The sequence below is a fragment of the Zootoca vivipara genome, chromosome 2 (genome assembly GCF_965207765.1).
Source record: "Zootoca vivipara chromosome 2, rZooViv2.hap1.1, whole genome shotgun sequence".
NCBI classification, from domain to species: Eukaryota; Metazoa; Chordata; class Lepidosauria; order Squamata; family Lacertidae; genus Zootoca; species Zootoca vivipara.
In genome coordinates this window covers 109,506,046-109,533,585 of record NC_142584.1, presented here as the reverse complement: position 1 = coordinate 109,533,585, position 27,540 = coordinate 109,506,046, and the positions used below count along the sequence as shown (strand labels likewise).

The 27,540-nt window shown below is 47.6% G+C and overlaps 2 protein-coding genes across 2 annotated transcripts in view; both read left to right on the top strand.

Moving 5' to 3' along the window:
- The first annotated feature begins 1,296 nt into the window (after nt 1-1,296).
- On the top strand, nt 1,297-22,373 carry LOC148687051 (uncharacterized). The gene is made up of 3 exons (XM_088663663.1): nt 1,297-2,241; nt 3,580-3,935; nt 19,722-22,373. Exons 1-3 carry the CDS (start codon nt 1,410-1,412, stop codon nt 21,084-21,086), a joined length of 2,553 nt encoding a protein of 850 aa, XP_088519789.1. The 5' UTR covers nt 1,297-1,409; the 3' UTR covers nt 21,087-22,373.
- Nucleotides 16,477-27,540, top strand: part of LOC132591584 (uncharacterized) — a 38,782-nt gene continuing 27,718 nt past the window's right edge. The window contains exon 1 of the mRNA XM_088663643.1: nt 16,477-16,525. The gene's annotated coding sequence lies outside the window, so the exon portion shown is untranslated. The remainder of the gene's footprint in view (nt 16,526-27,540) is intronic.

Sequence of the window (27,540 nt, the reverse complement as noted above, 5' to 3'; positions counted from 1 at the left end):
TTTGTGTCCAAAATGGGTTTCAGGTGGCACTGTGGGTTAAACCACTGAGCCTATGGCCTGCCGATCAGAAGGTCAGTGGTTCGAATCCCCGCGATGGGGCGAGATCCCATTGCACAGTCCCTGCTCCTGCCAACCCAGCAGTTCAAAAGAACATCAAAGTGCAAGTAGAAAAATAGGTACCACTCCGGCGGGAAGGTAAACGGTGTTTCCATGCGCTGCTCTGGTTTGCCAGAAGCAGCTTAGACATGCTGGCCACATGACCCGGAAGCTGTACACCGGCTCCCTCGGTCAGTAAAGCGAGATGAGCGTGACAACCCCAGTCCGTCACGACTGGACCCAATGGTCAGGGATACCTTTACCTTTACTTTGTGTCCAACCACAACTGGAGGGTCAGAGATGCCTCGCCTCAGCCTAGAAGGTGCCTCTAGGGCAGCATTTCTCAACCTTGGATCCCTAGATGTTCTTGGACTGCAACTTCCATGAACACTGATCACTGGCCCTGATGGCTAGGAATGATGGGAATTGTAGTCCCACAACTTCTGGGGACCCAAGGTAGAGAAAGGCTGCTCTAGGGCTCTGTTATTTGGAAGTTGGTGAAACGGGATCTCAAAGGTTCTTGAGAAATTTCCCAGGGATTATGATTGGTATCTAGACTAATCTATGGTCGTCAACAGGTTTGACACACCTATCACTACTCACCCTTCTGAGTAATACCCCTCCACACCCTCCCACTATATATAAGGGTCTGTTGACTTCTGTTTCAGTGCATCTGAAGAAGTGTGCATTCACATGGAAGCTCATACGAATGACAAACTTAGTTGGTCTCTAAAGAGCTACGGGAAGGATTTTTTCTTTTTTCTTTTTCTTTTTATCTAGACCCTAACATTATAAATCCAATGTGCCCACACTGGCAGGGGTGGAGGATTATTGTGCAGAGGATGAAGAACTTCATGATGAACTTAGGACCCCCATGAATAGTGGGCAGGTCCATGGACATAGAGAAGCTCCCTTTCCTGTGAGAAACCACTTTTTATAAAAAGTGAACCCCACAATTCAATATTCTAAGATAATGCAGCTTCATTAAAGTTGATTAAGGGTTTGGAAAGGCTGGTGATGCATGACCATTATTTAACATTTTTTTTAATTTACCTTTCCTAAAAATTTGGAACATATGGAGGACAGGAGATAATGTACGAGATGTTAAAATAAGAGCAGGTGCTAATTGATGTCTGTAATATTCTTTTGTTCTCTTCCTAGAATACCAATAAGATTCTCTCTCCCCCACCCCCATCGCAAAAGACAGTGGAGAAGGCAGTCAAAATTCTGGTGGGCCATGTCCAATAGGAATAACGAAGAAACCATTTAAATACACGTAGTCTGAAAAGAAAGAGGATAAACAATTTGAAAGCATGGAGTGTGGAAAGAGCTTCAGTGACAGTGGAAAACTTAGAATACATCTATGCAGAAACATGGGGGAGAAACCATTTAAATGTATGGAGTGTGGAAAGAGCTTCAGTCAGAGTGGACACCTTAGAATACATCAACGGACTCACACAGGGGAGAAACCATTTCAGTGCATGGAATGTGGAAAGAGCTTCACTAACAGTGGAAATCTTAGAAAACATCAATGGGTTCACACGGGGGAGAAACCATTTAAATGCATGGAGTGTGGAAAGAGCTTCAGTCAGAGTGGATCCCTTGGAAAACATCAACGGATTCACACGGGGGAGAAACCATTTCAATGCATGGAGTGTGGAAAGAGCGTCAGTCAGAGTGGACTTCTTAGAATTCATCTACAGAGTCACACAGGGGAGAAACCATTTGAATGTATGGAGTGTGGAAAGAGCTTCAGTCAGAGTGGACAACTTAGAAAACATCAATGGAGTCACACGGGGGAGAAACCATTTAAATGTATGGAGTGTGGGAAGAGCTTCAGTCAGAGTGGAGACCTTAGAATTCATCAACGGACTCACACGGGGGAGAAACCATTTAAATGCATGGAGTGTGGAAAGAGCTTCAGTCAGAGTGGATCCCTTGGAAAACATCAACGGATTCACACAGGAGAGAAACCATTTCAATGCATGGAGTGTGGAAATAGCTTCACTGGCAGTGGAAATCTTAGAATTCATCAACGGAGTCACACAGGGGAGAAACCATTTAAATGCATGGAGTGTGGAAAGAGCTTCAGTCAGAGTGGAGACCTTAGAATTCATCAACGGACTCACACGGGGGAGAAATCATTTAAATGCATGGAGTGTGGAAAGAGCTTCACTGACAGTGGAAAACTTAGAAAACATCAACGGAGTCACACGGGGGAGAAACCATTTAAATGCATGGAGTGTGGAGGTTCCGGTTTCCGCCTGCAGGAATGGCGGACCTGTTTTCCATCTCTCTGACCTTTGTAAGGAATTTGGCGGTTGCTAGGGGAGTAAATGGCAACCCCCTACCCTCTCCGGGGGTTACGGAGAGGGGCCGCTGGCCCGCGATGCCCCCAGACCCACTCCGACTGTTTTTGGAGTGGGGGGAGCTTGGGCTGAGCACTTACAAGGGCCAGGACTCCCGGACGCTAATCTGCATGGCGGGGATTTCCATGGTTAAAGAAGATAATTAGGCTTAAATCTATGGACATACTTCAGAAGGAGGGGAAGAAGCGCTGTTTACTGCTGAGAAATTTATGCTGCTGAGGGAGAGGAGTCAAAGATTGTACTGCATCTGGAAGAAGGATTGATGGGGACGGAGCGATAAGGGAAGTGAGTTTTTATTTTTATTTTCTTCATATTGTTGCCTCGTACCTTCCCGGACGCGATGTCCTGGCTTGTTTGGAGTGAAAGAGAAGCAAAAGACTGTGTGAGTTGAACTTTATAACTGTTGTTACTGAGCATATTTTTTAAAGATGTGGAGTTGCCGATGAGAAAAGCCCCCCCCCTAGTCGGACGGAAGGAGTTCTGGACGCGTTCGGAGGATTTATGAGCTGTGACGCACTTTAAATTGGAGCAGCGACCTGAAGCTAAGTTCAGCTAGAGGGCAAGGAGATCCATTAATTTACCAAGAGTCTATGGTTTGATGTTTGGGTCTCCTGCCTGGAAAAGCTGTAAATTCTATAATGATCGTAAATCTTCATGGCCATGAGAGAAAACGAAAGTGATTTGAGCTTTTTAAAATGGCGCTGCTTCGAACTGCTTCGACGCAACAGGGAGCTCCATTAAGAAGATTTATGGGGAGGCTGGACTGATTAACTCACACAGGAGAAAGAACATCTGTGAAACTTTGTTTGATATTTATCTCAGCAGCTGGGAAACAATCGGATGAAAGTGGAAAACATCTATGTGACTGTAAGGGGAAGATCTGGATTATTATGAACTTGGAGGACGATTTGAACTTTAGAAAAAAGACGGCAGTGGACAGTTGCGAGGAATTCCCAATTTCTTGAAGCATGGGAACCCAAATAAAAAATTCTTTAGATGATTTGGCATAACATTCGGTTTGATTGATATATATATGTGTATAATTTGAAATATTGAATGTGATATAATTGGTTTTAATTGGAAAATTAATAAAAATATTTTTTTAAAAAAATAAATAAATGCATGGAGTGTGGAAAGAGCTTCAGTCAGAGTGGAGACCTTAGAATTCATCAACGGACTCACACGGGGGAGAAACCATTTAAATGCATGGAGTGTGGAAAGAGCTTCACTGACAGTGGAAAACTTAGAAAACATCAACGGACTCACACGGGGGAGAAACCATTTAAATGCATGGAGTGTGGAAAGAGCTTCACTGACAGTGGAACACTTAGAAAACATGAACGGACTCACACGGGGGAGAAACCATTTCAATGCATGGAGTGTGGAAAGAGCTTCACTGACATTGGAAACCTTAGAAAACATCAACAGACTCACATGGGGGAGAAACCATATAAGTGCCAGGAAAGTTCAGTTGAAGTCGGAGTCTAACAAACCATCAAAACTCTGAGGGGTAAGAGCTGTTAGAGTGGAAACTCTACAAGCCATGAATTAACTAAAAAATGAGAAATGGTTTAAATAGAAGGAGTGTTGATTCTGCTTTGGTTATTATGGAACGCTTTTTAAAGTGTAGAGCCTCTTTCTCTCCGAGTTGACACTTGATTTCACTTCAATAACAGGAAATCAGTCTTCAATGCATGCAGCGTATTTCAGCTTCTGTTGTTTGAATGTAACATTGTCTAGACATGTTTTTAAAGTAATGACGGTAACATTTCACAATAGTAAGCATAATATAATATTTAATGTACTGTTAGATAGGGAAGGGAGTGTGTGAGTCTGGAGTGCTTCTGAAATGTTTTATCTGGGAATGGAGAGTTGCACAAAGTGGAGCTGAGATTGGTGGTGTTGCTTTGGAAGCAGAGTTAGATTAATATTATAGGAACAGCAACATATAACATATAACTCCCACTGTTATAATTGCAATAATGGAACCATGAAGACACAGAAAGACGGTAAGCGCATTCTTATATACCCAAGGTAATCTGAAACCCTCATCTATTCTTTTGATTTATAGATATATTGTAGTCGTGTCCGACTCTTCGTGACCCCATGGACCATAGCACGCCAGGCACTCCTGTCTTCCACTGCCTCCCGCAGTTTGGTCAAACTCATGTTTGTAGCTTCGAGAACACTGTCCAGCCATCTCATCCTCTGTCGTCCCCTTCTCCTTGTGCCTTAAATCTTTCCCAACACCAGGGTTTTTTCCAGGGAGTCTTCTCTTCTCATGAGGTGGCCAATGTATTGGAGCCTCAGCTTCATGATCTGTCCTTCCAGTGAGCACTCAGGGCTGATTTCCTTCAGAATGGATAGGATTGATCTTCTTGCAGCCATAGGACTCTCAAGAGTCTCCTCCAGCACCATAATTAAAAAGCATCAATTCTTCGGCGATCAGCCTTCTTTATGGTCCAGCTCTCACTTCCATACATCACTACTGGGAAAACCATGGCTTTAACTATACGGACTTTTGTCGGCAAGGTGATGTCTCTGCTTTTTAAGATGCTGTCTAGGTTTGTCATTGCTTTTCTCCCAAGAAGCAGGCGTCTTTTAATTTCGTGACTGCTGTCACCATCTGCAGTGATCAAGGAGCCCAAGAAAGTAAAATCTCTCATTGCGTCCATTTCTTCCCCTTCTATTTGCCAGGAGGTGATGGGACCAGTGGCCATGATCTTGGTTTTTTTGATGTTGAGCTTCAGACCATATTTTGCGCACTCCTCTTTCACCCTCACTAAAAGGTTCTTTAATTCCTCCTCACTTTCTGCCATCAAGGTTGTGTCATCTGCATATCTGAGGTTGTTGATATTTCTTCCGGCAATCTTAATTCCGGCTTGGGAATCATTCAGTCCAGCCTTTCGCATGATGAATTCTGCATATAAGTTAAATAAGCAGGGAGACAATATACAACCTTGTCTTCCTGCTTTCCCAATTTTGAACCAATCAGTTGTTCCATATCCAGTTCTAACTGTACCTTCTTGTCCCACATAGAGATTTCTCAGGAGACAGATGAGGTGATCAGGCACTCCCATTCCTTTAAGAACTTGCCATAGTTTGCTGTGGTCGACGCAGTCAAAGGCTTTTGCATAATCAATGAAATAGTAAAAGACGTTTTTCTGGAACTCTCTAGCTTTCTCCATAATCCAGCGCATGTTTGCTATTTGGTCTCTGGTTCCTCTGCCCCTTCGAAATCCAGCTTGCACTTCTGGGAGTTCTCGGTCCACATACTGACTAAGCCTGCCTTGTAGAATTTTAAGCATAACCTTGCTAGCGTGTGAAATGAGCGCAATTGTGCGGTAGTTGGAGCATTATTTGGCACTGCCCTTCTTTGGGATTGGGATGTAGACTGATCTTCTCCAATCCTCTGGCCATTGCTGAGTTTTCCAAACTTGCTGGCATATTGGGTGTAGCACCTTAACAGCATCATCTTTTAAAATTTTAAACAGTTCAGCTGGAATATCATCACTTCCACTGGCCTTGTTATTAGCAGCGCTTTCTAAGGCCCATTTGACTTCACTCTCCAGGATGTCTGGCTCAAGGTCAGCAACCACACTTCCTGGGGTGTACAAGACCTCCATGTCTTTCTGGTATAATTCCTCTGTGTATTCTTGCCACCTCTTCTTGATGTCTTCTGCTTCTGTTAGGTCCTTACCACTTTTGTCCTTTATTACGGTAATCTTTGTATGAAATGTTCCTTTCATATCTCCAATTTTCTTGAACAGATCTCTGGTTTTCCCCATTCTATTGTTTTCCTCTATTTCTTTGTATTGCTCGTTTAAGAAGGCCCTCTTGTCTCTCCTTGCTATTTTTTGGAAATCTGCATTCAGTTTCCTGTATCTTTCACTATCTCCCTCGCATTTTGTTTGCTTCCTTTCCCCCACTATTTGTAAGGCCTCGTTGGACAGCCATTTTGCTTTCTTGCATTTCCTTTTCCTTGGGATGGTTTTCGTTGCTGCCTCCTGTATAATGTTACGAGCCTCCATCCATAGTTCTTCAGGCACTCTGTCCACCAAATCTAAATCCTTAAACCTGTTCCTCACTTCCACTGTGTATTCATAAGGGATTTGATTTAGATTGTATCTTACTGGCTCAGTGGTTTTTCCTACTTTCTTCTTTAAGCTGGAATTTTGCTATAAGAAGCTGATGATCTGAGCCACAGTCAGCTCCAGGTCTTGTTTTTGCTGACTGTATAGAGCTTCTCCATCTTTGGCTGCAGAGAATATAATCAATCTGATTTTGATGCTGCCCATTTGGTGATATCCATGTGTAGAGTAGTCTCTTGTGTTGTTGGAAAAGAGTGTTTGTGATGACCAGCTTGTTCTCTTGACAGACCTCTATTAGCCTTTGCCCTGCTTCCTTTTGAACTCCAAGGCCAACCTTGCCAGTTGTTCCTTTTATCTCTTGATTCCCTACTTTAGCATTCCAATCCCCTGTAATGAGAAGAACATCCTTCTTTGGTGTCATTTCTAGAAGGTGTTTTAAGTCTTCATAGAATTGGTCAATTTAAGTTTCAAGTGGCTCCTTGATCACTGCAGATGGTGACAGCAGTCACGAAATTAAAAGACGCCTGCTTCTTGGGAGAAAAGCAATGACAAACCTAGACAGCATCTTAAAAAGCAGAGACATCACCTTGCCGACAAAGGTCCGTATAGTTAAAGCTATGGTTTTCCCAGTAGTGATGTATGGAAGTGAGAGCTGGACCATAAAGAAGGCTGATCGCCGAAGAATTGATGCTTTTTAATTATGGTGCTGGAGGAGACTCTTGAGAGTCCCATGGACTGCAAGAAGATCTAACCTATCCATTCTTAAGGAAATCAGCCCTGAGTGCTCCCTAGAAGGACAGATAGTGAAGCTGAGGCTCCAATATTTTGGCCACCTCATGAGAAGAGAAGAATCCTTGGAAAAGACCCTGATGTTGGGAAAGATTGAGGGCACTAGGAGAAGGGGACGTCAGAGAACAAGGTGGTTGGACAGTGTTCTCGAAGCTACGAACATGAGTTTGACCAAACTGCGGGAGGCAGTGCAAGACAGGAGTGCCTGGCGTGGTATGGTCCATGGGGTCACGAAGAGTCGGACACGACTAAACGACTAAACAACAACAACAACAAGTTTCTTCAGTAGTTGGTGCATAAACTTGGATTACTGTTATGTTAAAAGGTCTGCCTTGGATTCATATCGAGATCATTCTGTCATTTTTGAGATTGCATCCCAGAACAGCTTTTGCCACTCTTTTGTTGGCTATAAGGGCCACTCCATTTCTTCTACGGGATTCTTGCCTACAGTAGTAGATATGATAGTCACCCGAACTAAATTCGGCCATTCCCTTCCATTTTAGTTCACTGATGCCCAGGATGTCAATATTTATTCTTGCCATCTCATTTTTGACCACATCCAGCTTACATTCATGGTTCTTACATTCCAGGTTCCTATGCAATATTTTTCTTTACAGCATTGGACTTTCCTTTCGCTTCCAGGCATATCCGCAACTGAGCAACCTTTCGGCTTTGGCCCAGCGGTTTCATCAGCATATATATAGTGTTTATAGATACAGTGGTGTCTCGACTTACGAAGGTAATCCGTTCCGACGGCACCTTCGCAAGTCGGAAAATTTGTAAGTCGAAGCCCCCATAGGAATGCATGGGGGGGGAGACTGAAACATTCGTAAGTCGAAGAAACTGCATCTAAAAATTTGTAAATCGAGGAAAGCCAATCTAAAGCCGCCCGCAGTTCCCCTTCGGATGTCAATGAATTTGTTAGTGCGCAGCCATTTTTTTCCTTCGGATGTCGAAAATTTCGTAAGTTGAGTCATTCGTAAGTCAAGGTACCACTGTATATATATTTGGTAGCAGGAGAAATTAAAGGGATATTTAGTGGTGTAACCAGGAAAAGCTCTGTTCCTAGCTGCACGTCTTGCATAAGGAGGGAAGGGGGCACAGGGAAGAAGGGGCCGTACCAGAGCATCTCAAAGAAATGTGCTGGTGGGGGCATGGTGACACAAGTTGTGTGTAGAAGGCTATCCCCAAAATGACACAGGGGAGAAACAAAATAGATGAGAATAATGTGGAAGGAGGTTCAGGCAGGTCCCAAACCGAGAGTGCTAAGGGTCAATTTCCTCCATATCCACCAGCTGCCCCAAGGCAGGAGCCACCTCTGGGCACTTAGGGTGGAAAGCCTCCCTCCACCTTTGAAACTGGACATGCTCCTAGGGCAGTGGTGGGAAACCTTTTAGAGACTGAGTATCCAACCTGCAACGCAAAATCCACTTGTTTATCACAAAGTGCCAGCACGACCATTCTACCTGTATATCCATTTCCCCCCCTGTTTGTTTCACATTTCTTCTTTGGACTACTGCTGTAATAAATAATCCTTCATGAAAAGTTACTGCATTGCATTCTTCATTAAATAATCTTTGCATTGATATGTAATATTATGGTATAACCCAATGCTTTTTTGCTTTAAAAACTTTTTTAGGGGGTATATTTATTTTGACTCAAGAAAATCACCACTGGGGGAAAGGATGAATACAGTTCAAATTGGGGGGAAATAAATACAGCAGTACCTCAGTTTTCGAAAGACTTAGTTCTCTAACTACTAAGAACCTAAATAAAAAAATTCATTCCAGTAGCACTTTAGAGACCAACTACCGGTAAGTTTGTCATTGGTATGAGCTTTCGTGTACATGCACACTTCTTCAGATACACTGAAACAGAAGTCCCCAGACCCTTATATATAGTGAGAGGGTGGGGAGGGGTATTACTCAGAAGCGTGGTGGGAATGGGTGATTGGCTGATAGGTGTGGTAAACCTGTTGATGACTGTTCACAACTGCAATTAGTCTTACAGGAAAAAGCAAGGGTGAGATGGCTAAAAATAGCTTTATCGTGTATAATGAAGAATCCAGTGTCTATTCAGACCAGGTCTCTCCATGGTTTTAAGTTGGGTAACAAGTTGCAATTCAGCAACTTCTCTTTCCAGTCTATTTCTGAAATTCTTCTGTAATAAGACAGCTACTTTGAGATCTTGTGCAGAATGTCCTGGGATACTGAAGTGCTCTCCTACTGGTTTCTGTGTCTTGTGATTCCTGATGTCAGGATGTTCAGTGTATCTGAAGAAGTGTGCATGCACACGAAAGCTCATACCAATGACAAACTTAGTTGGTCTCTAACACAAACTTAGTTGTTCTCCCTAAGTTTGTAGGGGACGCAGGTGGCACTGTGGGTTAAACCACAGAGCCTAGGGCACGCCAATCAGAAGGTCTGCAGTTCGAATCCCCGCAACGGGGTGATCTCCCATTGCTCGGTCCCAGCTCCTGCCAGCCTAGCAGTTCGAAACCACATCGAAGTGCAAGTAGATGAATAGGTACCGCTCCGGCAGGAAGGTAAACGCCATTTCTGTGTGCTGCTCTGGTTTGCCAGAAGCAGATTAGTCATGCTGGCCAGATGACCCGGAAGCCATACGCCAGCTCCCTTGGCCAGTAAAGTGAGATGAGCTCCGCAACCGCAGAGTCGTCCGCAACTGGACCTAACGGTCAGGGGTCCCTTTATCTAAGGTGCTACTGGAAAGATTTTATTTTGTTTCAATTACCTCAGACCAACACGGCTACATACTTGGATCCTGAATACTTCAAACTCAGAAATGAGTTTTGGAACTTTTTTTGGAAGCCAAACGTGCTCTGTTCTGAGTATAACTTCCGTTTTGGGTGCCATACTTCCGTTTTCCTTGCGAGGGAAGGCAGGCCGGGCAGCAAGTAGGAGTGGGATCAGGCTACTCCAGGCAGCGTTGCTCCTTGCATGGGAACAGGAGCTGGATCGGGGCTGCTCAACTTGGGAGGTGCAGGCTCCATCACACTTTCCATTGAGGGGCTCGCGGCTGCACTCCCCTCAAGGGAGAAGTTTAAAGGAGCCCCCACCTCTGCATCAGATCCCCTGCAACCCCATGAAGGCAGCCAGGCTGAATAGTTGCTGGGGTTGGGGAAGGTGGAGGCAGCCCAGAAGCTGCATCTGAGAGCCCCTGCACCACTTGAAGGCAGCCAGGCCTCCACGTCTGAGAAATCCCCGCCCTACTCCTGAACAAGGCTGCCTTCCAACAGTTATGTACTGTAATTCTTTCTCTCTTTGACATGTGAAATTGAGAGGGGGTGTTCCATGGGGAGCGTGCCACTACTGAGAAGGCCTCTGCCTGGTCCCCTGTAAATGTGAGGGAACTGCCAGAAGACCCTCGGAAGTGGACCTCTCCAGGCGAGAGCAGACTCGGGACTTGCATGCCAAGCCAGGTTTTTCACCTTACACACACACACACACACACACACACACCGCAATTTTCGCCGCTCCACTTGCGTTGATTCGTGGGCGCTTGGCGCGCCTTCTCATTCACATACGCTCGGCTCATTCATTGATTGCCACCCAAAAAAAAAAAAACCACCCCGCGAGGGCCCAGGGAAAGGCGTGGCTTCAGGCCCCCGCCACTATTTATTGGCGCCTGGAGCAACATTAGAATTATCCTGCTTTTTCTTTCGCACGAGTGGGTCGTGCGGCTGCTTCCTCCGCAACCACAGTTTCGGCATCCCTGGACGCTGGCCATTCTCTGCTCTCTCTTCACCACCACACAATCCCGTGTCGAAATAAGTACCGGAATTGGCAGCACGCAACGTTTGGGCAGGTAACTCCTCCACTCCTAGCTTGCCGGGTAAAAAGCTGGCGGCTGTTTTGAGCTGGCATCTTGGGGAAATTGCTGTGCTTCAAAACTAGATCCACTTTTTAAAATTATTATTATTATCATCATCATGATGCTTGCACAACCTAGTCTTCCTTCCTCCTAACTGGATTAGGGGAGCACGAGAAGCTTGCGAGGAAAGGGCCAAAGAGCCTTTTTAGAAAAGCGGAGCTGCCTTTGCAGCCTCGTTGCCCCCTCCCTCAACGTCAGAGCATCCAGTTTCCTGTCTATTACTGGAATTCTGAATCTTCTAAGAAGCTGCCCAGCTTTCCAGAGCCTTTGTCAATAAAATTGAACAGTCAATAGGCTACGTTTAGTTCAGTTGCAGAGCTACAGTGGGTTTATTTGGTGTTCTGTTTTTACCTTCTGTCTGCTCCCCCCCCAACCTTTTATCCCTGAATTGAGGACCGAGGTACAACTCCCACAAACCCTGTCAATTGGCCATGCTACCTGGGAAACCACGCAGCCTAGGGCTTGCCGATCAGAAGGTTGGCTGTTCGAATCCCCGCAACGGGGTGAGGTCCCATTCCTCGGTCCCTGCTCCTGCCAACCTAGCAGTTTGAAAGCACATCAAAGTGCAAGTAGATAAATAGGTGGGAAGGTAAACGGTGGGAAGGTAAACGGCATTTCCGTGCGCTGCTCTAGTTCGCTAGAAGCGGCTTGGTCATGCTGGCCACATGACCCGGAAGCTGTACACAGGCTCCCTCGGCCAGTAAAGCGAGATGAGCATTGCAACCCCAGAGTCGTCTGTGACTGGACCTAATGGTCAGGGGTCCCTTTACCTTTACCTTTGTGTCCAACCACCAACCTACCCCTGCTTTCAGGCAAGTAGGAGTGGGATTGGGCTGCTCCTCTTGGCAGCGTTGCTGCTTGCATGGGAACAGGAGCTGGATCAGGCCTGCTCAGCTGGGGAGGTGCAGGCTCTGTCACACTTTCCATTGAGGGGTTCGCGGCTGTAGTCCCCTCAAGGGAGAAGTTTAAAGGAGCCCCCCACCTCTGCATCAGATCCCCTGCAACCCCATGAAGGCAGCCAGGCTGAATAGTTGCTGGGTTGGGGAAGGTGGAGGCAGCCTGGAAGCTGCATCTGAGAGCCCCTGCACCACCTGAAGGCAACCAGGCCCTCCTCAGTGGAGCTGCCTCCTCCTGCTCCTTGCGTGCCAGCAGGAGTGGAGGCAGGGATCTCTCAGCGTGAAGCCTCCACGTCTGAGAGATCCCCGCCCTGCTCATGAACAGGGCTGCCTTCAGAGGTCTTCCAAAAGTTATGTAATTCTTTCTCTCCTTGACATCTGATATTGAGGGGGGGTTTTCCACAAGGAGGGTGCCACTACCAAGAAGGCCCTCTGCCTGGTACCCTGTAAATGTGAGGGAACTGCCAGAAGACCCTCAGAAGTGGACCTCAGTGATGATGGGATATTTTCTTTTCCTTGTGTTCGATGAATGTTGAAACAAGGTGTGATTGACAAGGCCATGTCTGGATCACAGATTTCTGCCCAACACCACTCCTCTTTTTTGACATACAGTGGGACCTCTACTTACGAATTTAATCCGTTCCGAATGCACATTCGTAAGTAGAAACATTCGTAAGTCAAAATGATGTTTCCCATAGGAATGCATTGGGAATGGATTAATTCATTCCGAGGCCTTTAAAAAAAGGCACGTTAAAGGCCAGCGGGAGGCAGCGATGGGCCCGATCCGGCCCTATGGCCGGATTGGCAGGTGGGGAGGCCGGTGGCTGCGGCGGCGACGGGCCCGATCCGGCCCTATGGCCAGATCAGCAGCTGGAGGGGCCGCGGGAGGTAGCGTGAGTGGCGGGAGGCCGGCGGGAGGCCGGTGAGGTAGCGCAGGATTGGGCCTTCACCGGCTCCGCTACCACCACCGCTGCGAGCCCTGAATTGCGGTGCAGCGGGGACTTTTCGCTGTTTGCCTTCCCCTTGGTTCGGGGAAGGCAAACGGCAAAAAGCCCTGCCGCGCTGCAATTCGGCTCCGTCCCCCAGGCGCTTTGTCTCGGGGAAGCAGGCAGGGAGACGGCAACAGCCGGAGAAGCTGCGGGCTGTTCCGTCTCCCTGCCTGCTTCCCCGAGCCGTAGCACGTCAGGGGACAGAGCCGAAGATCAGCGGGCACTGCTTGCCGGGCTTGACAAGCCCAGCAAGCAGCGCCCGCCGATCTTCGGCTATGTGCTGTGTGACAGGCAGGGGTGGGGGGGGAAGCGGAGGATCGTTCTCCGCTTTCCCCCCACCCCCGCCTGTCACACGAAGATCGGTAGCGGAGCCGGCGAGGGCCCGATCCCGTGTGAGGCCGGCAGGAGGCCAGCTTTGCAGCGTCGGTGATAGGGGAACCGGCGAGAGCCCGATCCCAAGCGAGGCTGGCACACATTCGATCGTAAGTCGAATAAATTCGTAAGCCCGCCCCCATTTTTTCCCTTCGTAACTCGAACAATTTGTATGTCGAGTCATTCGTATGTCAAGGTGCCACTGTACCTATGATGTTTTGATGACACTCTGAGAAATGTGTTGTGGGAACTTTTAAAATCTCATGTAATCTTTGTTCTGGACATTTTCATTTTTGCTCTCCTTAGAGATTGAGACCTTTGTTGCAACAACTAAATGATCAGGCCTTCTGGTACACATTTGCTTCCTCATTTATTGGCTGCAGTCTCGCATTTTATGATCAATCCAGCATCTGCAGGGCTAGACTCCACCTGGATGGAGTTGGAGAGCTGTCAAAACCAAAAACCATTTTCTCCCCATAACACAGAAGTCACAGAGTCCAACCAGCTGCAGGATGTGCCCCAATCCATAAAACATTGTTGGGGAGGCTGCGTGTAATCAGAACCAGTGAAGGCAGTGAAGGTCCTGTGTGCGTGCCTGGAGGCAGTTGGAATATGGATGGCGGCTACCAGATTGAGGTTGAATCCTCACAAGACAGAAGTACTGTTTGTGGGGGACAGGAGGCGGGCAGGTGTGGAGGACTCCCTGGTCCTGAATGGGGTAACTGTGTCCCTGAAGGATCAGGTGCGCAGTCTGGGAGTCATTTTGGATTCTATGGAGACGCAGGTCAATTCTGTGTCCAGGGCAGCTGTCTACCAGTCCCATCTGGTACGCAGGCTGAGACCCTACCTGCCTGTAGACTGTCTCGCCAGAGTGGTGCATGCTCTAGTTATCTCTCGCTTGGACTACTGCAACGCGCTCTATGTGGGACTACCTTTGAAGGTGACCCGGAAACTACAACTAATCCAGAATGCGGCAGCTAGACTGGTGACTGGGAGCAGCTGCCGAGACCACATAACACCGGTCTTGAAATATCTCCATTGGCTCCAAGTTCGTTTCCGAGCACAATTCAAAGTGTTGCTGCTGATCTTTAAAGCCCTAAATGGCCTCGGCCCAGTATACCTGAAGGAGCGTCTCCACCCCCATCGTTCTGCCCGGACACTGATGTCCAGCACCGAGGGCCTTCTGGCGGTTCCCTCTGTTGTGTATTGAGTCAAAGGATTTTATATCTGCATTACTATTGTCTGTATGTGCTTTAGGGTAAAGTAACTGCCTTTTGGTTCCAGAAGGTACAGCTACTATTGGTTCATTTAAGCTGCTGTATTTGGATCCTCTGTTCTATTGGTTCCCTCCAAAAGGCAGCACTGTGATTGCCTGATATTGTTCCCTCCAAAATGTATCCCTTTCTAGCTAGTTCCCTGTCCCTATAAATGTAGCCTTCCTGCCCTCAGTCAGTCCTGTTTTGCCCTGAATAAAGAACTGTTCTATTGAAGATGCGTGTCTGGACTTCTTAAGCCACGACACAACACCCTCCTTGCGAGAAGCCAAGTTGCAGGGAACCAGGCAGAGGGCCTTCTCGATAGTGGCGCCCGCCCTGTGGAATGCCCTCCCATCTGATGTCAAAGAGAAAAACAACTACCAGACTTTGAGTAAACATTTGAAGGCAACCCTGTTTAGGGAGGATTTTAATGTTTAATAGATTGCTGTATTTTATTTTTCTGTTGGAAGCTGCGCAGAGTGGCAATGGGTGGGGTATAAATAATAATAATAATAATTATTATTATTAGACCACACTTTTCGTTTTTGGTGGGGAGAAGATAGTTGTCCCCAGGTGACTGCTCAGTGTCCCAGTAACTTTGCTTTGGGAGGAGGGAAGCACTCTTCTCTGGTTCCTCTCAGGCAGCAAATGTCTTCGGCTCCCCCTCCCTCAACGCTGGCTCCATTTCTGCCCTTCAAAGAGGATCTTGCAATGCAAACATTGGGAGGAGTCGTCCCCCCATCAGCCCTTCTCCCGCTCTTCTGCTCCGAAGAAGCAAGGGGGAGGGGATCCCTTCTCTACCTTCCTCTCACTCCCCAACCCCCCCTCCCCATCTGCCCTGTCTGTAGATGGGAGGGGATGAGAAACACACACTTCTCTCCCTGCACAAACCTCCCAATTAAGTGGCCCCTCTCCCTCCTTCTCTCTTCCGAAAATGAGGATGGAGAGCCTTCCCAACTAACCCTGCATCTCCCTTAATAAAAACCACAACTTATTTCCTCTCTAGGAAGCCTTCCTCCTCCAACAATCCCTCCTTTTCTCACCCGCTCACCCTCAGGCTGAGTGAGTGGCTGTTGAGAACATGTGAAGAGTGTTAGAGGCCAGAAGAGGAGTTCAGCTCCGTGTGGCCTGTGATTTGCTGAAGCTGTCGATCAATTGATGGACTAGTTGTCTAGGTGCAAGTTTCTTTAGTGTGGAGGTACATGAAAGGTGAGATTATATCGTGTGGAATTTAAGTGTTCAGGTAAAGAGGTGCTCTAACGAGTATTCTGTTGGGAAAGTTTGAGCGGGGTTTATATACTATTAGTGAGATATATGAAAGGGCACAGCTACTATTTCCCTCTCCTTTCCTGCTTCCTTTCCTGCAGCTCCAGGAAGGGAACTACCATGGCTTCTGAGAACCTCAGGAAGAGGCTTCACGAGGAATTTGCCTCGACTTCTTCCCAAGCCTCCGCGGGAGGAGAGCGATCCCCGCAGAGGCTTGGGAAAAGGTAAACAACTCTGGGAAAAGGGGGTCCTTTCCCTGCCGTCTCCGGGGATCGAACCTGGGACCTTCTCAGGAAAGAAACAGGATAACGGAGCTTGTTTGGAAGGAGGAGAATTTGTGTGTTCTGGGAGGGAGGCGTCACTCATTCCTCTCCATGGGTCAGTGAGCTCCGCTTCCTAGAGAGGCAGGAAGATTTGGAGGGGGGAGGGGAGAGCCAAGGTTGGAGAGGGAGGGGCCGCCATTCACATTCCCGGAAGAGGAGCAGGTCTGCAGAGGAGGAAGAAAAAGAGGTGCGAAATATATATATTTATTGTTATATTTTTCTCCCCCTGAATCTGCAAACAGGGCAGCTGGGAAAGGAGGGCAGGATTTGGGGCGAGGTGGGGGGATGAAAGGAAAGTAGAGGAGTGCTCCCGTTCCCCTCCTGTGGATCAGGTGAGCGGGGGCGCCTCGTGTCAGTGGAGAGCGCCCAGCCCTTTATATTACAGGAAAGGAAATCGGAATAGAATAGCAAGCAAGGGAGGCGGGGAAGACTTTGCAGCGCCCCATCCGCTTGAGAGTCTAGAGATACTGCCCTGACCCCCCGGGGGGGGGCTTCTGTGGAAATGAAATGGGAGGCCTACCAAGGGCTGAGACTTGAACCGAGGCCCCAATTACGCGCCTCTCTGCGAGTTCCGTGTTCCCCCTAGCAGGAATCCGCGCAGGTGCCGAGGCGTGCCTGGATGGGTCCCCTTTGTGTCGAGAATCAGAGAATCAGTCCATGGAAGGGTTAAAGCAGGTGAGAGAGGCCTGGCTAGAGACCCCCCCCCGTCTCCCTTCTCTCCCCCCTCCTTGCTCATCTGGCGAGGCCACTCTGGATGGAGAGGTGGGAGCGCTTGGGCGAAATTTGGCAAGAAGGGTGAGCCGGCCAGGGAGGCCTCTGGGCAAAGGGGACCATCGGGGCTTAGGGAGGAGGAATTACAGTACACAGACTCAGGGAGGGAGGGAAGCATCCCTGGGGGAGGAATCGAAGCCATCTTGGAGAAAGAAATAGAGACTTGGGGGCTGCCTGCCTTGACTTCTTCCTGCTTCTCAGGAATCTGCCATGATTTCAAGTCGACCAGGGAGAGATCCCTGAACAGGAGGCCTGATCCACCCTCTCCTCCCTTGAAGCTCAGTCCTTGCCCTGCCATAAATCCCAGATCAGCTGCTGCATCGGGCGCTGGGGGCTGTTAGAGGGAGTCCTACCATTTGGGAGAAAGAGGAAAGGGAGGAAGCCCACTTTATTATTTCCACCCTTTGAGGCTTCTGTCTTGTCACCTACAGTCTCACCCACATGCCTGTGTTTCTGTGGAGAAACATCCAAAGGGTCCCTACCCAGAGATAAGTGTGCCCAACTCCTTCTCTCCATTCCACCAGGTTTCCATTATTGCCACTATTTCAGATCTCTTAAATCTGTGCGATCTCTTAAACCCTCTAGCCCAGGGGTCAGCAAACCTTTTCAGCAGGGGACCGGTCCACTGTCCCTCAGACCTTGTGGGGGGCCGGACTATATTTTGAAGAAAAAAAATGAACAAATTCCTATGCCCCACAAATAACCCAGAGATGCATTTTAAATAAAAGGGCACAATCTACTCATGTAAAAAAAATGCTGATTCCCGGACCATCCGCAGGCCGGATTTAGAAGGCGATTGGGCCGGATCCGGTCCCCGGACCTTAGTTTGCCTACCCATGCTCTAGCCTCTCATCCAGTGGAAGGTGATGTCCCATTGTCAGTGTTCTAGACAAACTGCAGCAGCCTCAGGAAGTAAATGGTGCTGGATGATTTGGGAATGTGTGCAGTTGGACTATATCAGGAAGATCTTGGATATCATGGAAGAAGGAGGAACTGAAATACAGATATTCAGCATTTTCAGAAGAGGGGGAAGAAGGGGAAAGTGTGTCCAACTAGATAAGACTCCCATCATCCCTGGCCATGTTCCATCCTTGCTTTGGCAGATGGTACTTTGTGTCCAAAATGGGACTCGGGTGGTGCTGTGGGTTAAACCACTGAGCCTATGGCCTGCCGATCAGAAGGTCAGTGGTTCGAATCCCCGCGATGGGGCGAGATCCCATTGCACAGTCCCTGCTCCTGCCAACCCAGCAGTTCAAAAGAACATCAAAGTGCAAGTAGAAAAATAGGTACCACTCTGGCGGGAAGGTAAACGGTGTTTCCATGCGCTGCTCTGGTTTGCCAGAAGCGGCTTAGACATGCTGGCCACATGACCCGGAAGCTGTACACCGGCTCCCTCGGTCAGTAAAGCGAGATGAGCGTGACAACCCCAGTCTGTCACGACTGGACCCAATGGTCAGGGATACCTTTACCTTTACTTTGTGTCCAACCACAACTGGAGGGTCAGAGATGCCTCGCCTCAGCCTAGAAGGTGCCTCTAGGGCAGCGTTTCTCAACCTTGGATCCCTAGATGTTCTTGGACTGCAACTTCCATGAACACTGACCACTGGCCCTGATGGCTAGGAATGATGGGAATTGTAGTCCCACAACTTCTGGGGACCCAAGGTAGAGAAAGGCTGCTCTAGGGCTCTGTTATTTGGGAGTTGGTGAAACTGGATTTTAAAGGTTCTTGAGAAATTTCCCAGGGATTATGATTGGTATCTAGACCAATCTATGGTCGTCAACAGGTTTACCACACCTATCACTACTCACCCTTCTGAGTAATACCCCTCCACACCCTCCCACTATATATAAGGGTCTGTTGACTTCTGTTTCAGTGTATCTGAAGAAGTGTGCACTCACATGGAAGCTCATACGAATGACAAACTTAGTTGGTCTCTAAGGAGCTACTGGAAGAAATTTTTCTATTCTATTTTTGTTTTTATCTAGACCCTAACATTATAAATCCAATGTGCCCACACTGGCAGGGGTGGAGGATTATTGTGCAGAGGATGAAGAACTTCATGATTAACTTAGGACCCCCATGAATAGTGGGCAGGTCCATGGACATAGAGCAGCTCCCTTTCCTGTGAGAAACCACTTTTTTTTTATAAAAAGTGAACCCCACAATTCAATATTCTAAGATAATGCAGCTTCATTAAAGTTGATTAAGGGTTTGGAAAGGCTGGTGATGCATGACCATTATTTAACATTTTTTTAATTTACCTTTCCTAAAAATTTGGAACATATGGAGGACAGGAGATAATGTACGAGATGTTAAAATAAGAGCAGGTGCTAATTGATGTCTGTAATATTCTTTTGTTCTCTTCCTAGAATACCAATAGGATTCTCTCTCCCCCACCCCCATCGCAAAAGACAGTGGAGAAGGCAGTCAAAATTCTGGTGGGCCATGTCCAATAGGAATAACGAAGAAACCATTTAAATACACGGAGTCTGAAAAGAGAGAGGATAAACAATTTGAAAGCATGGAGTGTGGAAAGAGCTTCAGTGACAGTGGAAAACTTAGAATACATCTATGCAGAAACATGGGGGAGAAACCATTTAAATGTATGGAGTGTGGAAAGAGCTTCAGTGAGAGTGGAAATCTTAGAAACCATCAACGGACTCATACTGGGGATAAACCATTTAAATGTATGGAGTGTGGAAACAGCTTCAGTCAGAGTGGAAGCCTTAGAGTACATCAACGGACTCACACGGGGGAGAAACCATTTAAATGTATGGAGTGTGGAAACAGCTTCAGTCAGAGTGGAAGCCTTAGAGTACATCAGCGGACTCACACGGGGGAGAAACCATTTAAATGCATGGAGTGTGGAAATAGCTTCACTGACATTGGAAAACTAAGAATTCATCAACGGACTCACACGGGGGAGAAACCATTTCGATGCATGGAGTGTGGAAAGAGCTTCACTGACAGTGGAACACTTAGAAAACATCAACGGACTCACACGGGGGAGAAACCATTTCAATGCATGGAGTGTGGAAAGAGCTTCAGTCACAGTGGAAACCTTAGAATCCATCAACGGAGTCACACAGGGGAGAAACCATTTAAATGCATGGAGTGTGGAAAGAGCTTCACTGGCAGTGGAAATCTTAGAAAACATCAACGGAGTCACACGGGGGAGAAACCCTTTCAATGTATGGAGTGTGGAAAGAGCTTCAGTCACAGTGGACACCTTAGAATCCATCAACGGAGTCACACAGGGGAGAAACCATTTAAATGCATGGAGTGTGGAAAGAGCTTCAGTCACAGTGGACACCTTAGAATTCATCAACGGAGTCACACAGGGGAGAAACCATTTAAATGCATGGAGTGTGGAAAGAACTTCACTGACAGTGGAAAACTTAGAATTCATCAACGGACTCACACGGGGGAGAAACCATTTAAATGCATGCAGTGTGGAAAGAGCTTCAGTCAGAGTGGAACACTTAGAATTCATCAACGGAGTCACACAGGGGAGAAACCATTTAAATGCATGGAGTGTGGAAAGAGCTTCACTGACAGTGGAACACTTAGAATTCATCAACGGAGTCACACAGGGGAGAAACCATTTAAATGTATGGAGTGTGGAAAGAGCTTCACTCACAGTGGAGACCTTAGAAACCATCAACGGACTCACACAGGAGAGAGACCATTTAAATGCGTGGAGTGTGGAAAGAGCTTCAGTCAGAGTGGAGACCTTGGAAAACATCAACGAATTCACACAGGAGAGAAACCATTTAAATGTGTGGAGTGTGGAAAGAGCTTCAGTCAGAGTGGACACCTTAGAATACATCAACGGACTCACACGGGGGAGAAACCATTTAAATGCATGGCGTGTGGAAAGAGCTTCACTGACAGTGGAAATCTTAGAAAACATCAACAGACTCACACGGGGGAGAAACCGTATAAGTGCCAGGGAAGTGGACAGAGGTTCAGTTGAAGTTGATGTCGAAGTCTTACAAACCATCAAAAGACTCTGAGGGGTAAGAGCTGTAAGAGTGGAAACTCTACAAGCCATTAATTAACTAAAAAATGAGAAATGGTTTAAATAGAAGGAGTGTTGATTCTGCTTTGGTTATTATGGAATGCTTTTTAAAGTGTAGAACCTCTTTCTCTCCGAGTTGACACTTTATTTCACTTCAATAACAGGAAGTCAGTCTTCAATACATGCAGCGTATTTGAGCTTCTGTTGTTTGAATGTAACGTTGTCTAGACATGTTTTTAAAGTAATGACGGTAACATTTCACAATAGTAAGCATAATATAATATTTAATGTACTGTTAGATAGGGAGGGGAGTGTGTGAGTCTGGAGTGTTGCTTCTGAAATGTTTGTATCTGGGAATGGAGAGTTGCACAAAGTGGAGCTGAGATTGGTGGTGTTGAGTTAGATTAATATTATAGGAACAGCAACATAACTCCCACTGTTATATTTGCAATAATGGAACCATGAAGACACAGAAAGACGGTAAGCACATTCTTACCGGTATATGCCCAAGTTAATCTTGAAACCCTCATCTATTCTTTTGATTTATAGATATATTGTAGTCGTGTCCGACTCTTCGTGACCCCATGGACCATAGCACGCCAGGCACTCCTGTGTTCCACTGCCTCCCACAGTTTGGTCAAACTCATGTTCGTAGCTTCGAGAACACTGTCCAACCATCTCATCCTCTGTCGTCCCCTTCTCCTTGTGCCCTCAATCTTTTGCAGGGAGTCTTCTCTTCTCATGAGGTGGCCAATGTATTGGAGCCTCAGCTTCACGATCTGTCCTTCCAGTGAGCACTCAGGGCTGATTTCCTTCAGAATGGATAGGTTTGATCTTCTTGCAGTCCATGCACAGCGACACAAGTGTGTGTAGAATGCTATCCCCAAAATGACACAGGGGAGAAACAAAATAGATGAGAATAATGTGGAAGGAGGTTCAGGCAGGTCCCAAACCGAGAATGCTAAGGGTCAATTTCCTCCATATCCACCAGCTGCCCCAAGGCAGGAGCCACCTCTGGGCACTTAGGGTGGGAAGCCTCCCTCCACGTTTGAAACTGGACATGCTCCTAGGGCAGTGGTGGGAAACCTTTTAGAGACTGAGTACCCAAACTGCAACGCAAAACCCACTTGTTTATCACAAAGTGCCAGCACGACAATTCTACCTGTATATCTATTTCCCCCCTGTTTGTTTCACATTTCTTCTTTATGTACTGTTGTAATAAAAAATCTATATACCAGTAAATGTAAAATGTCAATGTTTGCGTGCATCCACTTTTCTCTGAAACCGCTTGACCGACTGCGTTGAAATTTGGAGACAACGTTCCATACCAATAAGCGAGTGTTTGCATAAACTGAGATTATATAGATCTCACACCTGTCACAGGTAAAAACATGATTTTTTGTAAAAAAAAAAAAAGCACCCTCCAGTGGACCTCAAATGAACAGATATTGCTATCCTTTGGTGTAGCAATAGCGCCATCTGCTGAACGTCAAAGGGAAACATCCTATAGAAACCCAGGATGCCTCGCGGAACCGGGGGTGGGGGGAGGAAATAAGAATATAAAACAACGTTTCCACATTCCCGCCCCCCCTCCTCCTCCTCTCAATCGAGGCTTCTCCAGATCCATAGCTGCCGGGGGGAGGGGGGGTAGAGGTAGCCCGGCACGCAGGCCGGGCCTCACCGCTTCTCACCTCGCAGCACCCGCAGCTGCCACCACCACCGCAGGGGATATGACGGGTCTTGCAGCAGGCGCCGCCACCACCACGAGAGGCAGGCCGGACCTCGCATCTCCTCACCCCCACTGCCGGATGTAGAGGGAGGCCGGCAGGCAGGCCGTGCCTCGCTGCTCCTGTTCTCACACGCCAACGTCGTGAGAAGCAAGCCGGGCCTCGCCTATCCTCACCTCCACCACCAGGCGAAGAGGGAGGCCAGCAGGCAGCCCAGGAGGCAAGCCGGACCTCACCTCTCCTCACCTTCCGCCGCCACCGTCCCCACCTCCATCGCCGCTGCGCCCCCTCCTGAGCAGACGGCAGGAAAGAGGGAGACTCCAACGCTCACCCACATCCTCAGAGGGCCCCACCCACACCTGCTCTGACTGACACACAGGGGACCCACCCCAACATGACCTACGGGTAGCCCACCTACCCCCTCACCCATTGTGATCCACCGGGGAACCCACGCACAGCCTCCCCAAACTGGATATGGTATGTGGTGGGGGGGACCGAGAGGGGACGGGGGTGAGGGTCACATCTTCCCCCTGTCCTGGGAAACGGGGACCCTGACTCAGCCACAGCAACGCATGGCCGGATACAGCCATTCCATAAAAGTTATTGCATTACATTCTTCATTAAACTATCTTTCCATTGATATGTAATGATATGGTATCTTAAAAAACGTTTAGGGGGTACTCTCATTTTGACTGAAGAAAATCACCACCGGGGGAGGGGAAATTGGGAAAAATAAATACAGTGGTCCCTGTAAAATAAATACAGTGGTCGAACAGCTTAGTTCTCAAACTACTTGGAACCTAAACAAAAAAATCACCACCGGGGGAGGGGATGAATACAGTTCAAATTGGGAAAAATAAATACAGTGGTACCTCAGTTTTCGAACTGCTTAGTTCTCAAACTACTTGGAACCAAAATAAAAAATTCATTCCAGTAACACTGTAGAGACCAACTAAGCTTGTCATTGCTATGAGCTTTCGTGTGCATGCACACTTCTTCAGATACACTGAAACAAGTCACCAGACCCTTATATATAGTGATAGGGTGGAACTGGGGTATTACTCAGAAGGGTGGTGGGAATGGGTGATTGGCCGATAGGTGGGGTAAACGTGTTGATGACTCTTAACGACGCCAATTGGTCTTGCAGGAAAAAGCAAGGGGTGAGATGGCAAAAAAGAGCTTTATCGTGTAGAATGAGATAAGAATCCAATGTTTCTATTCAGACCAGGTCTCTCCGTGGTTTTACGTTTGGTAATAAGTTGCAATTCGGCAACTTCTCTTTCCAGTCTATTTCTGAAATTCTTCTGTAATAAGACAGCTACTTTGAGATCTTGTATAGAATGTCCTGGGATATTGAAGTGTTCTCCTACTGGTTTCTCTGTCTTGTGATTCCTGATGTCAGGATGTTCAGTGTATCTGAAGAAATGTGCATGCACACGAAAGCTCATGCCAATGACAAACTTAGTTGGTCTCTGACACAAATTTAGTTGGTCTCCCTAAGTTTGTAGGGGATGCGGGTGGCACTGTGGGTGGGTTAAACCACAGAGCCTAGGGCATGCTGATCAGAAGGTCGGCAGTTCGAATCCCCATGACGGGGTGATCTCCCGTTGCTCGGTCCCAGCTCCTGCCAACCTAGCAGTTGGAAACCACATCAAAGTGCAAGTAGATGAATAGGTACCGCTCCGGCAGGAAGGTAAACGCCATTTCTGTGCGCTGCTCTGGTTTGCCAGAAGCAGATTAGTCATGCTGGCCAGATGACCCGGAAGCTGTACGCCAGCTCCCTTGGCCAGTAAAGTGAGATGAGCTCCGCAACCGCAGAGTCGTCCGCAACTGGACCTAACGGTCAGGGGTCCCTTTATCTAAGCTGGAAGGATTTACTGTATTTTATTTTGTTTCGATTACCTCAGACCAACACGGCTACATACCTGTAGCTAGTACTTGGATCCTGAATACTTCAAACTCAGAAATGAGTGTTCCAGTTTTGGAACTTTTTTTGGAAGCTAAACATGCTCTGTTCTGAGTATAACTTCCGTTTTGGGTGCCATACTTCCGTTTTCCTTGTGAGGGAAGGCAGGCCGGGCAGCAAGTGTGTGTGGGGGGGGGGAGCAAGTGAAAGGTGAAAAACCTGGCTTGGCAGGCAAGTCCCGAGTCTGCTCTCGCCTGGATGCCGTCCCTCCCCCCCTGCAATGGGCCTTTTTCCACACGAGTTTAAAAGGGCATCGCTTTCCTTAAAACTGCTTGTGGGAGGGAGGGAGGGAAGACGGGATGGGAGCGTGTGTTAGTTTGCGCGAGAAGCTCTGGATCCCTCCTCATTTCCTTCGAGGGCGGATCCGCTCTCCGTGGATTGGCTGCTACAGGGAAAGGTGTGGCTCAGACCAATTTTATTTGTTCAGTGGTTCCGTGTGTACCGAAAGCGGGAGTGAAAAGGCAAGCCGTCTATTTTATAGACGTAGGTTTCATCACCTCTTCCTTCTTTTCTGGCTTAGTGACAGAGTTGGGGAAGCTTCACTTTTTACTCTCTTCGCTTTCATTATCTCAGGTCCCTCTCACCCCTTTTATTTTGTGCTGTTTATTTAAAAGCGTTTCTAAAGTGCACGATGCTTAAAAGCATAGACTTAGAAACAGGCGCATAAAAGGTTTTGACCGGTACTGGTCCTAACTTGCCCCAGCCTCTCTGGGCAGCTTCCTGCTTATATAAAAACATTTCCCAAAGAATGCTGGGATTTGTTGTTTAAGGATGATGGGGGTTGCTACAAAAACCCTGTATTTCTCCAGAAAGCTACAATTTCCAAAGTTCCATAAGAGGAGGAATTTGACTGTTAAACTACTCTGAGAATTGTAGCTCTTTAAGGGTGTGTTTGTGTGTGTGTGTGTGTGTGTGCCCCTTGGTCCACTATACCTGAAGGAGCGTCTCCACCCGCATCATTCTGCCCGGACACTGAGGTCCAGTGCTGAGGGCCTTCTGGTGGTTCCCTCGCTGCAAGAAGCCAAGTTACAGGGAACCAGGCAGAGGGCCTTCTCGGTAGTGGCACCCGCGCTGTGGAACGCCCTCCCACCAGATGTCAAAGAGAAAAACAACTTACAGACTTTTAGGAGACATCTGAAGGCAGCCCTATTTAGGGAAGCTTTTAATGCTTAATAGATTATTTTATTTTAATATCCTGTTGGAAGCCGTCCAGAGTGGCTGGGGAAACCCAGCCAGATGGGCGGGTTATAAATAAATAATAATTATTATTAGTGTGTGTGGGGGGGGCACAGTGACACAATTGTGTGTAGAATGCTATCCCCAAAATGACACAGGGGAGAAACAAAATGGATGAGTATAATGTGGAAGGAGGTTCATAGAATCATAGAGTTGGAAGAAACCACAAGGGCCATCCAGTCCAACCCAGGAAACACCATCAAAGCATTCTTGACATATGCCTGTCAAGCCTCTGCTTAAAGACCATGCTGGCCAGATGACCCGGAAGGTGTACGCCGGCTCCCTTGGCCAGTAAAGCGAGATGAGCTCCGCAACCGCAGAGTCGTCCGCGACTGGACCTAACGGTCATGGGTCCCTTTATCTAAGGTGCTACTGGAAGGATTTATTTTATTTTGTTTCAATTACCTCAGACCAACACGGCTACATACCTGTAGCTAGTACTTGGAACCTGAACTGCCAGAAAAGAAGGAAGAGGTGATGAAACCTACGTCTATAAAATAGATGGTTTGCCTTTTCACTCCTGCTTTCGGTACACAGGGAACCACTGAACGAATAAAATTGGTCTGTAGCAGCCAATCCACGGAGAGCGGATCCGCCCTCGAATGAAATGAGGAAGGATCCAGAGCTTCTTGCGCAAACACACGCTCCCAACGCGTCTTCCCTCCCTCCCTCCCACAAGCAGTTTTAAGGAAAGCGATGCCCTTTTAAACCCCTCGTGTGGGAAAAGGCCCATTGCAAGGGGGGGCGGAGCGGCATCCAGGCGAGAGCAGACTCGGGACTTGCCTGCCAAGCCAGGTTTTTCACCTTTCACTAGCTCCCCCCCACACACCGCAACTTTCGCTGCTCCACTTGCGTTGATTCGTGGGCGCTTGGCGCGCCTTCTCATTCAGATACGCTCGGCTCATTCATTGATTGCCGCAAACCACCACACCACCACCTGCGAGGGCGCAGGGAAAGGCGTGGCTCCAGGCCCCCGCCGCTATTTATCGGCCGCCTGGAGCAACATTAGAATTTTCCTTCTTTCCCTTTCACGCACAGTTTCGGCATCCCTGGACGTTGGCCGTTCTCTGCTCTCTCTTCACCACCACCCAATCCCGTGTCGAAATAAGTACCAGAATTGGCAGCACGCACCGTTTGGGCAGGTAACTCCTCCTCTCCTATCTTGCCGGGTAAAAAGCTGGCGGCTGTTTTGAGCTGGCATCTTGGGGAAATTGCTGTTCTTTAAAACTAGCTATTACGGTATTATTATTATTATTATTATCATCATCATCATCATCATCATGATGCTTGCACAACCTAGTCTTCCTTCCCCCTAACTGGATTAGGGGAGCACGAGAAGCTTGCGAGGAAAGGGCCAAAGAGCCTTTTTAGAAAAGCGGAGCTGCGTTTGCAGCCTCGTTGCCCCCTCCCTCAACGTCAGAGGATTCAGTTTCCTGTCTAGTACTGGAATCCTGAATCTTCTAAGAAGCTGCCCAGCTTT

Coding starts and splice junctions, on each gene's coding strand:
- LOC148687051 (XM_088663663.1), top strand. CDS start 1,410: ATGGAGTGTGGAAAGAGCTTCAGTGACAGTGGAAAACTTAGAATACAT. Junction 2,242..3,579: donor TCACACGGGGGAGAAATCAT/TTAAATGCATGG, acceptor TTAAAAAAATAA/ATAAATGCATGGAGTGTGGA. Junction 3,936..19,721: donor ATAAGTGCCAGGAAAGTTCA/GTTGAAGTCGGA, acceptor AAATGTATGGAG/TGTGGAAAGAGCTTCAGTGA.